Genomic DNA, 12,039 nt, shown 5'->3' on the forward strand with positions numbered 1-12,039 from the left:
CTAGCGACAAATCGAGCTACTTTTCCTGGTGTTACTGGAGACTTGTTTGATGTTTGGTGACTGAAAGTGAAAGGCTCTGTTGTCACCGAGCGGCAGCGGGTCTCCTCCTCCTCCGCTGCCTGCAGCAGCCTGAAAGCACTGAGCGGGAGGGATATCTACAATCCTCCTCACTCGGACTTGCTCAGCCTGCTGATCTCGTTTGCTGCACTGTGATTAAATAGTCCCCAGACTTTGAGAAGCCCTGGCCTTGAGAAGTTATTTTATTGTAATAAGTGATGGCCAATTTTAATGGCAAAATAAAAAACAAACCAAGAATCAAGTTTATTTGTGGTTCTTAATATTTTTAAGGTGGTTTTACTCACTTTTTTGCCTCTCCCACAATGTTTTGGTTTTCAAAACTTTATTTAAAAAGATATATTAACAAACAAATGAACAGTTAATAGAAAGAGATAGAAAATAAAATAAATTGTACAAAAGTAAAGGGATTATTTAACATTAATTCTCTTAAAAAGCATCCGTTGTAAAAGAGATTATTTAACATTAATTCTCTTAAAAAGCATCCGTTGTAGAGTGTGACAGTTTTGGACAAGTAAATTTTTCTGTCAAAAAATATGAAGGTTGAATAAAATTGAACAGGGCCTCATGCTGGAACCGTTGTGCTGCTTTACTTGTGGAAAGGTTTTGTTAAAAGCTGTTTACTAGGAATGTATTTTTTATATTTCATACATTTGTCATTTATTTGAGAACATTTTATTTAACTTATTACCAGGCAGCACTTTGCAATTACTTTATTTTCCTGTTTGTATGTTACAATAAATTGTTGGTTTAAACAAGCAAATTTAGGTTTTGCATTTTGTTCCCATACTGTACCTAAAATGAACTGAACTGTGACCTCAGGACCGAGGTACATACCGAACCGTGATTTTTGTGTATCGTTACACACCTACAAATCAATCAAGTCTGAAAATTACCCCAAAACAAAACAGCTCGGTGTGCCAACAAAACATTTATCAAGAAGATGCATTTACCTACTCCTAACATTGGTTTGGCATACTCCTGATAATTCTGCCAATACTACAAAAAGATACCTATTCCTTTAATAAATGTGAGTAGTGTACATAACATTAAATATACTTGTCTTTGAATGTTACACATTCTATTTTGAAACAAAATAGAATTGAAAACACCCGGGCATCTTCGTGCAGCCAGCCATTTGGCCTAATTCAGCTTCATTCATGCTCATTCGTGCTAAGTGTGACGGGCCCTTAACCCTAATCTTTGATTCAGATTCCTTTGATTCTGATTTTTATTTTATAACCATCACACCTCATCTTTGATGTTAGCTACTGACCTTTTATCCTGACAACGAAGATTTGAGCCTGTTTGATAACCTCAAGCTGATGATACTAATTGCAGGATCTAAGTAAAGGAATCAGGACTGGGTAAATCAAATTCTGACCCTAGATCCTGATTGCTGATTGCTTTGATCCTCAAAGATCAGTGATGAAAGGAAGTGAGGTCACAGATCAACAGCAGGATCTGCACCAAAATTGAATGGGTTCTTACTTAATCTATTTGAAATCTGATCATGTGCTTTTGAGAAATCATGCAGACACAAATGACAATGAAAATATGACCTGTTCGACAACAGGAAAAACTCTCTATCTTGCAACTTTTAAGAAAATGGAGAAACAATCATTCTGAATCCACCTCTTTATCCACATCTGCAAAATGTATGGGATTCTATTCTGCACCATTCCTCATCTCTTCACCAAAATCTGTTAATATATTTCAGAGTAGTCATGCTAACATCATTTATTAATACTGTGAGATCTGTGAGTGAAGTCAGTCTTGCACAGACAACATTTTGAATGTGCGTTTGTCTCCGAAGGCTGACAAAGAGAAGGATGTCAGTGGAGCGTGGAGGAAGAAAAATGGGCTGATCCAAAGAGAGAGGCCAGCTGGCCGAGAGTCGCCTCAGCAGGTAGACAGTCACATCCACCACGTCAATAATCAGGCCATAAAATCATGCAAATTAATTATTTGTGATACAATCCATGGTTCTGGGTGGCCTTGACATTTGATTGATTCTGTGTATCACACATCCCTTTTAAAAATGTTTAATCCATATTGGCTCCAAACTGTTTGAGTGAAAATGTTATGACCTTAGGTTTGACCTTTCATGATCATCCGGGAGCCAAAGTCATGTGACCAACAGAAAGGTGACATATGAGTTCATATTTGTTTAGGTGTATATTTAACCAGTTCATTGGAATAATCATTCTAAATATTGCTGATAAGCATTGAGCCCATATTTTGACGTTGGCCCGTGACTTTAATTTTTGACAGATTCTTCTCAAAATCAAATAACACTGTCCTTGGATTCCACCAAGTTTGGTGCAAATTGGAGCAAAAGGCTTTACTATATTGTGTTCATCTGTGTACGAACTGGCCCACGGGCCTAAAACATTACTTCCACATGTGCTACTTATTGCAGGTATTAAGAAAAACAGTGTAAAATTTTATTATTATTGTGTTACATTAAAACCATAGCTTTTGAATATTTAAATACAGGTACATGCTCAGATTATTTGAGGTATAAATTCTGTGCCTGTACCAATTTGACTAAATAGGAACCATCAAATTTAAGTTAGAGTTGAATTTCAGAATAAAAGCACAGCTTGTTGGTTGCATTCATATTGTTGTGCATGTGTTCTGATGTTCACTCATTAGAGTGGCGGATCTTTCAAATGAACAAATGCATGAGCTTTCCGGGCTGGATTTTGAATTATATGTGCACAGTGTGAACATACAATTTTTTAAGGAGGACAAAAGTCTGATAACTGAATACTTTTGGAAGTTGTATTGTTGGTCAGATGAAGTGGTTTGTTAAAGATGTCTAAATAGTGTTTTTGAAGTAACTTCAAGCTGTGATGGACACGTTTTAAGTTTTGATGACATTTTATGAACTAATCAGCTAAAAAAATGTCTTGTTAAGTGGTCATGAAAAAGATCTTTACTATCAGCAGCTTGAATTGTTGTGCTGGTTCTGTTGTCATCAAGCTCATGTCGGTCACAGCTACAAAAGGCAGAGAGTTCAGCAGCTCTGTACTGGGTTGCAGAAACACGACACCTTGAATCCACCCTGCACTTTTGTTTGTTTCCCTTTTCCAACATTCAGCAGTAATGCTGAAAACACCTAACTGAGCATCTGTGTAACTACATGCACATATACAAACATGCAATTTAATGCAATTTAAGCTTTAATGCACGCACACAAGCAGACGATCAATAACAGTGAACAGAAACCTGATCGGCATGATCCTGTCTGCCTCAGCAGCTTGGAGACTTGGCCAATGGGGCGCTGGAAACCTCGCTGCAGCATCATGGGTCCAAAGTGTACGGCATAGTGCAGAGGACTGGCTCAGACAGGCAGCAGGAGGTGATGGCACGCGAGTGGACGGTCAGTCACCTTCACGATGAGATGAGGTACATCAGGGAGGTGAGTGGAGCGACACGGGCAGTGGCCTGGCAGTGTTAGCTCTGCTGCCCAGATAAAATATCTGCTTTCTATACGTCAAAGGTGAGAGATTCTTTGGAGAAGGTAAGAGAGCGGATGTATGGCCAGTTTGGAGGAATGCAGCAATCCATGCAGAAGCTTTCACAAGAAATCGGGGTAAGAAATGATGCAAGATCACATTCAGAACTCCTAGTGAAGCTGTGAAGAGTACGAGTGTCTGTTGCACCGTGTCCTCCTGCAGGCGGCCAACTCACATCGGAGGAGTCTGGAGAATGAAGTGAAGATTCGGACGGCAGCCATGGAGAGCTTTGATCAGATGAACAGTTCCCTGATGTCTGCCAACATCAGCCTCCAGGTAACAATTCACATGTCACTCAGCTTTCAATGCCTTCTCGGTGACAACTGGCTGACTCTACGGACAGAGTCGGCTTATCAAGTAAGTGAAGCTTCCGTTGCAGAAATCCCTTCTGGAGAACTGCCAGAGCAGAGTGGACATGAGGGAGGAGATGAAGAGCTTGAAGAGCACCTATCAGAAAGCACAAGAGCAGCTCCGAGATAAGGAGAGGCAGCTGGCAGAGGCGCAGGCCACCAACCAGACTTTGAGACTTCAGGTAACTCTGCATGGACCCCCCATGTGTGTGGTCAGAGCTAAAACAACAGCATGTGGGAAGGATGTCCTCGAATGCAAGTAGAATGAGCTGGAAAATGGTACAGTCAAAAGACAAAGGGGACTTGTCTTATGGTGAGAAAACAAAAAGAGAATTGTTTCTGTTGTATGAAATGCTTTTTTGTGTGCTGTAAAAAGAAAAAAAAAGAGGAAACACACATATAGCAACAAGCATAAACGAGCATAAACTGTAAATAAAAAAAAATTTAAACTTAAAAACTCAAGGGAACTCGCTGCAACAAATTAGTTAGCTGTTTTGCATAAACCCAAAAATGTTTGTGCAGGTGGTTTCCTTGAGTTTTTACTTTTTCTCAACTTTATTTTATTTTATTTACAGTGTACTTTGATTTAATGATCTATTATAGGTTTGACGTTTAACTAACTTGAATTTTCTTTTTAAATCAACTTACATGAGCAGTCATGGAGCCAATGATGTGAGTCGCTTAAAGGTCGTATTTTAGATTATAATTTTATTTCTACCAGTTAAAAGTGTGTGAAAACTAAATGTACAACAGTGGAAGAGTATACATGCATTGTCATGGAGGGAATTTAGGTGGAAACATAGACTAAGGTCCTTTAAAACACCAGCACAGAGGACTTTCCAAGGTAGAGACACATCAAGCTGGATTTAGTTTGGTGCAAGTGAAGTAAACCACTTACTCACTCATCTTCAACCGCTTACTCCGATTAAGGATCACTGGGCGTGGGGGGGTTGTTGAAGCCTATCCCAGCAGTTGTAGGGCGTGAGGCAGAGTACATCCTAGACAGGACTCCAGTCTGTTGAATGGCCACATATAAACAAACAAACAAACAGTCACACCTGCACACACACCGATGGACAATTTTTAAAGTTTCCAGTTCACCTAACCTTTGGATGTGGGAGAAGCCGAAGCATCCGGAGGGAACCCAAGCAAACATGGGAGGGAACATGCAAACTCCACACAGAAATGCCATAGGTGGGAATCAATCCCATCACCTTCTTGCTGTGAGGTAACAGTGCTAACCACTAATCCACCGTGCCGCCCTGTGAAGCAAACCATTTACACATTTTTTTTTGGGGGGGGGAGAGATTGTCCAGTTCTCTCAAAATATTTAGAGGAAATTAAAATAGGCATTGAGAATTTTTTAAAATAATGATCCTCTTTGATGCCTTGCATCTAGGTTTAAGACCAGACAGTGAAGGGCATTGAAAATAAATATATGAACATTAATTTATTTTTGGCAAGTAGGATACCAATCACAAGGACATGACAGTAGAAGCTCCTGCAGTTGAGGACCAGTTTGAGATGGTTCAGGATATTTTTGCCATGGAGAAATTCAGATTTATCATTCAACTTGTAGAGGACAAGTTGGAAAGCTTGGATAAATTATGTAACAACTCTTAGATAAGAATTTGGGCAATGTAACACATTAGCTCCACCTGTGTCCCAAGCCACTCAAATGGTTTGGTTCAGATCTTTTTTGTTTTTTTAAGATGTACTTGTCTGCAGTTATTTTTTTAATTGTATTTGTATATGATTTTGTAAGTAAATATGAGTGTTTTGTGGTTACTATACAGGAGCACTCCTGAACGTGGGTACGGGTGGTTATCATATACCTATAAATGATACACCAATATGATTGGATGAAACACTAAAGAATAAATAGCAATACACCCTTTTTGTGGACGGGTAATATTTTTCATACCACCTGAGTAATCAGCCAATCCGGACAGCGGAGCGGCGCCACGGTGAAGAGGCGCGGTCAGAGGAACTGTGAAATACTGGTGAGTCACTATTAATAATTTCTTATATGTCCAACCTCGTAGGTTGATTGTTAAAATTAAATTCGTTAGTTCTAAAAGCCATCATAATTATTTATAGGAAAACGTTCTATTTTTTTTCTACTAATGTTTGAACTTTGAGTGTTTACACAGGAGAGAAAAGTGAGAAAATGTTAATGCCTGTTTGAGAAAAGTGTATAAAGTGTGTAGTGAGGGGTTTTACAGCCTTAAAACATCTATAATAATTGTAAAAAATAACGCTGACTACTTCGCGGATTTCGCCTATCGCGGGTTATTTTTAGAACGTAACTCCCACGATAAACAAGGGACCACTGTATATGATAAAATCGTTATCAAGTTGTTCACCAATGGATATGGCTTTTTACACCCTTCAGAAAACCATACAACATTTATCATTTATAGGTATATGATAAAATCGTTATCAAGTTGTTTTACCAATGAATATGGCTTTATACACCCTTTAGAAAACCATACACCCTGAGGCCAAACTTGATAACTGATATTACCACGGAGGGAGTATATCTATTGCAAAGTGTACAGTGGAACAGATAAACTTACATGCTTATTATTTTCCTGTTTTTCTTCTTATTTTGGTGTGAGGAGATAGGTGGAGAAGTGCAAGTTCTTTTTTGTAATTTTTCAGACCTTCATACCCCCATCACACATAGCCGGAATCACGGTGAGTGGCATCGGACTTATGAATTGTTGCACGTCTGAAAGGTGTCGGATTTCAGTTCCAAAACATTCTGACAGCCTTCTGCGGAAGTCGACACACTTGGTCAAAATCTGCCAGCAGCCCCGAGTGTGAAGCACATGTTCATAATTCTCCAGGTGCGGTCGAGATGGGACACCTATCTGACCGTGGGCCATGAGCAGTCTGAGGACCATCTAACCGTAATTTACATATTCTGATGGTGGCAAAATGTGATCTGAAACAATTTGAGTGCATATGACGGAACCTCGAGATAGATCTGGCACGGTATGTCCGGTATGTCCAGCACGTAGCAGCATAATAATGTCCACCCCCTGGAGCACAAAGGAAATGTTGAAATTGTGGCACCCTTCATCTTATCATGTCAACAGCGGCTAAACCGAAAGCTCTGTGTGCTGCTGCGCATCCATTCCTTCCCATGGGCGAAATAATGTGAACTATTGTCTCCATCATAACACGGGCAGCTGCGCCTCTCCATGCTGCGTGTTGCGCGTCATTGCGCGCTTCAGGCTCAACCAGACGGAACTCATGCGTTGTAATAAATGTCCACCTTCTAACTCTGAAGGAGCTATGACATGGAGCTTGTGGCAGGCCGTTACACCATTGAAATACACATGCATCTTACCTCCAACAGCGGTCCAGGGGTGTTTCACAGACGAGGACATGAGGCCAGGACAGCAGCCTGCAGTTAGAATCCTCACTCAAAAGAAAAAAATAATTCCAGGTGATAATCCAACCATCACGGTGTCCAGAGTTGTGTTCTGCTGCTGAAGTGGCAAACAAGAAAGAAGAAAGTTCCATGGAAAGGCGCCATCTGAGGGACTGTATGCACCAAACTGCCAGCAACCTTCGGAGCGAAGCTGTCCACTTGTCAACGTGTGCCCCGCGCGCGCGCTTAGTGACCCAGGCAGTGTTATGCACACACACACACACACACACACACACACACACACACACACACACACACACACACACACACACACACACACACACACACACACACACACACACACACACACACACACAGAGCTGAGTGATAATTACAGCCCCACGCGTGTGCACACGCACGGATGTGCACATGAGGGAAAACAGTGCTCCGGTCTGCCCTGCAGACTGCTGGATATCGGGCAGACTGCAGCGCCTTTTATGGCAGACTGACAGCAATCTGTCACACATTGGATGCCATCGTGCAGGTGTGGACGAGGCAGTCCGGATGCGTTTGGACCACGCCCCTTCTCCTCCCGACACATTCTTAGTATGTGTAATGGGGGCTTTACCCTTTGTTACAATTTTAGCAATGATTTACTTTGTCATTTTTGCATTATTTATATTTAGTGTTCTTATTTGTTGTTAGTTTGTTTTTTGATAATTATTTATCCTGATGTCAGTGTGCCAGTTGGTGGCAGAAAACACAAAAATAAGTACTGGGAAGTGCAGCATGTATATCCTGTGTGTTAAATAAAATACGAGGTCTGTCCATAAAGTATCGTACCTTTTTATTTTTTTCAAAAACAATATGGATTTCATTCATATGTTTTTACGTCAGACATGCTTGAACCCTCGTGCGCATGCGTGAGTTTTTCCACGCCTGTCGGTTACGTCATTCACCTGTGAGCACGCCTTGTGGAAGGAGTGGTCCCGCCCCCTCGTCGGATTTTCATTGTCTGGAAATGGCGGAATGAAAAGGACTTTTTTTCCATCAGAGTTTTTTCAGAAGCTGTTAGAGACTGGCACCTGGAAACCATTCGAAAATTTATCTGGCTTTCAGTGAAAATTTTACGGGCTTCACAGAGAATAAGGACTTTAACTACAGGTTTAAGGACCCCTTTAAAGGACGGTCGGTGCGCCGCGCTGCGAGCTGCGACGATGCGGCACAAACCACTGGATCATTTCTAAGCTGATGGCTCTGTGGATACGAGACCGTCGTGTGCTCTTTCTCTGGTTATCACAAGACCTGGACATCAGCCATTTTCCGGCAGATTTCACTTTTAACAAGAGATTTTGTCATGGAAAGCCGCGCGGAGGCTTCGCGCGTCACGACCGATTCGCTGATGAAGCGAGACAAAGGAACACCTCCGTTTTGGAGTGTTAGAGGACAAGTTGGGACATGTCTATCTCGGCTTTCAGTGCTTACCAGTCGAGTGAGTATAAAAGAACTTGTGGAGAGCTGGACATGTCCCAACTTGTCCTCTAACACGCCGAAACGGAGGTGTTCCTTTGTCTCGCTTCATCAGCGAATCGGTCGTGACGCGCGAAGCCTCCGCGTGGCTTTCCATGACAAAATCTCTTGTTAAAAGTGAAATCTGCCGGAAAATGGCTGATGTCCAGGTCTTGTGATAACCAGAGAAAGAGCACACGACGGTCTCGTATCCACAGAGCCATCAGCTTAGAAATGATCCAGTGGTTTGTGCCGCATCGTCGCAGCTCGCAGCGCGGCGCACCGACCGTCCTTTAAAGGGGTCCTTAAACCTGTAGTTAAAGTCCTTATTCTCTGTGAAGCCCGTAAAATTTTCACTGAAAGCCAGATAAATTTTTCGAATGGTTTCCAGGTGCCAGTCTCTAACAGCTTCTGAAAAAATTCTGATGGAAAAAATGTCCTTTTCATTCCGCCATTTCCAGACAATGAAAATCTGACGAGGGGGCGGGACCACTCCTTCCACAAGGCGTGCTCACAGGCGAATGACGTCACCGACAGGCGTGGAAAAACTCACGCATGCGCACGAGGGTTCAAGCATGTCTGACGTAAAAACATATGAATGAAATCCATATAGTTTTTGAAAAAAATAAAAAGGTACGATACTTTATGGACAGACCTCGTATATATATATATATATATATAAATTATTTTATTTTTATGCCATTCCCCGTTAAAGCAGCAGGAAATGTAAAGATGGAAAAATGTGACAAGTGCTCCACCTGTGCTTGTTTGGTGAGTGGAGCTCAAGTAGTAGAACAGGTTATCCAAAGACAAACAGGTTTGCAGATTGATCCCTGACTACACCTGGATGTCAAAGCGTCTCTCAGCAAAACACTGAGAGTCTAAATTGCTGTTGTCTGAGGTTGACAAAAACTTTGACAACCCACTTAAAGGGGTCTTACTGTGTTGAATCACTTTCATATAACTTAGTACATATTGTTGGTGTTTCATATCAGATATCTCCAGGAAGTCCCACAATTCCATGTCTGCACATGTAGTTGATGTATGGCTTTCGCTTTGCATGGTAGAGTTTTAACTTGCACTTGTAGATGTAGCGATTAACTGTGTTAACTGACAGTGGTTTTCTGAAGTGTTCCTGAGCCCACGTGGTAAGTTCCTTTACGCAATGATGTCGGTTTTTCATGCAGTACTGCCTGAGGGATCAAAGGTCACGGGCATTCAATGTTGGTTTTCGGCCTTGCCGCTTACATGTAAAAAGTTCTCCAGATTCTCTGAATTTTCTGATTATATTATGGACTGTAGATGATAGAATCCCTAAATTCCTTGTAATTAAATGTTGAGAAACGTTGTTAAACTGTTGGACTATTTTGTTCCATGCAGTTTTTCACAAAGTGGTGATCCTTACCCCATCTTTGCTTGTGAACGGCTGAGACTTTTGGGGATGCGCCTTTTATACCCAATCATCATGACACTCACAATTAGTGTCCTTAGTTCCCAAATGCTTATTGAGTGTTGTTAGAAGGAAAGGTGATATAACACAGTGGTAAACATACCACTGTCCCAGCTTTTTTGAAATGTGTTGCAGGCATCCATTTCAAAATGAGCAAATAGTTGGACAAAAACAATAAAGTTTATCAGTTTGAACATTAAATATCTTGTCTTTGTGGTGTATTCAGTTGAATATAGGCTGAAGAGGCTTTGCAAATCATTGTATTCTGTTTTCATTTACGTTTTACACAACGTCCCAGCTTCATTGGAATTGAGGTTGTAAATCTGCATGAATTGCTTGATAGATTCTTTATAGCATGATTTATGATCCTAGACATGTCAAGGACAAAAAAACTAAAAACAGGCAAAAGTCAGTAGTGCTTCAAGCTCACTTGTGGTATCGGGCTTGTTTTTATGGCATTAATTAATTAATTAATTGATTAATTTCTTGGGAGTTGGGTTGAATTTGATTGCCTAATTGGCTGGTTTTGTTAGAGACCTGGCATCTTTGTGTGGAATCATCATCTTTTTCAAAATAAAAGTTGTGTAGTGTTGACTGTTGATGTGAACATGCTTTGGCCCAAATGTATGGTGCGACGAGGCACACAGTAAAAGTGTTTCTGAATAGAAGACATATGTTTCCATACTGCAGATTTAGTAGATTTAACTGTTATCGAAGTACAGCAATGTATCATGTGTCCTTTGTCTGTTGTCGTGTCAGTGTGGAATAATCACCTGAAAACAGTCATAATTTTTGCTGCGTTATCAATTGTCCAGGTGGAGGCTTCGCAGGAGGCCAGCAGCCAGGCACTGCAGGAGCTCTCAGCCCGGCTGCACAGGGAGTACGAGCAAAAACTGCTGGAAGAGCAACAGAGACACAGGGAGGAGATTGAAAACCTACAGGTCTGCATTCTTTAATTCTTATTCATGAACTTGTATTCATCGAAACGGCAGCTAATGCCAACAGAAATTAGAGCACAGGTGCATGATGCTCTGTCACGATTACAGAAGGGTGGATAATGATAACAAATTAACAATAAAATGAGTGAATGAATTAATACATAATTAAATAAAAAGAAATAAAAATGGTTTTGTTTGCAGGCACAACTTGATAGATACATAAGGCGACTTGAGGAAGCAGAGAAGAATATTCAGAGTGCAGAAGCCAAGATCACTGAGAGAGATCAGAGGATCAGCGAACTGGAGCGCCTCCTGGACTGTATGGGAAAAGTAAGGTCACTTTATTTTAGAAAGCCATAAATCCACACTGATAGTTCACTGATAATAAACTACATTTTCTGATTTCAATAGGAAAAGAGCCAATTGGAAAAGAAGCTGCAAGAATGTGAAAAGTGTCTTCGGTTATTACAGCTGGCAGACACAACGGACGGAACCACAGCCAAAAGGTATACACAGTTACCGTCTGGGAAAAACAAAACAAAAAAACTTCAGCACCATGGGAGCTAACTGGTCATTGCTGCTCTTTAGGTCCAAACAGCTGGAAGGGGAGGCATCAGATCTCCGTGAGAGGATCAAACACCTGAACGATATGGTGTTCTGTCAGCAGAGGAAAGTCAAAGGAATGATTGAGGAGGTCAGGAAGGTTGATTCATCTTCACAATCATGTTTGTTTCTAATGTTCCTATTTTCATAGTGAGTAGGGCTAACTTACCTTCATTATTTCTAATAGTGGAAGCATGTTTACAATCTA

The 12,039-nt window shown here is 41.0% G+C and overlaps 1 protein-coding gene across 4 annotated transcripts in view; it reads left to right on the forward strand.

Annotated features, from left to right (window-relative positions):
* Positions 1-12,039, forward strand: part of myzap (myocardial zonula adherens protein) — a 31,561-nt gene that overhangs the window by 12,773 nt on the left and 6,749 nt on the right. For 2 of the 4 annotated variants that reach the window (XM_034190019.1, XM_034189997.1), the window contains exons 3-11: positions 1,892-1,984; positions 3,338-3,502; positions 3,584-3,676; positions 3,762-3,875; positions 3,967-4,131; positions 11,106-11,231; positions 11,430-11,558; positions 11,640-11,734; positions 11,817-11,922. In XM_034190019.1, the coding sequence (XP_034045910.1) occupies positions 1,892-1,984; positions 3,338-3,502; positions 3,584-3,676; positions 3,762-3,875; positions 3,967-4,131; positions 11,106-11,231; positions 11,430-11,558; positions 11,640-11,734; positions 11,817-11,922 (1,086 nt within the window). The remainder of the gene's footprint in view (positions 1-1,891; positions 1,985-3,337; positions 3,503-3,583; positions 3,677-3,761; positions 3,876-3,966; positions 4,132-11,105; positions 11,232-11,429; positions 11,559-11,639; positions 11,735-11,816; positions 11,923-12,039) is intronic. The other 2 variants (XM_034190013.1, XM_034190004.1) reach the window with 2 other exon arrangements.

Source organism: Thalassophryne amazonica, chromosome 2 (assembly GCF_902500255.1).
Source record: "Thalassophryne amazonica chromosome 2, fThaAma1.1, whole genome shotgun sequence".
Taxonomy (NCBI): Eukaryota; Metazoa; Chordata; class Actinopteri; order Batrachoidiformes; family Batrachoididae; genus Thalassophryne; species Thalassophryne amazonica.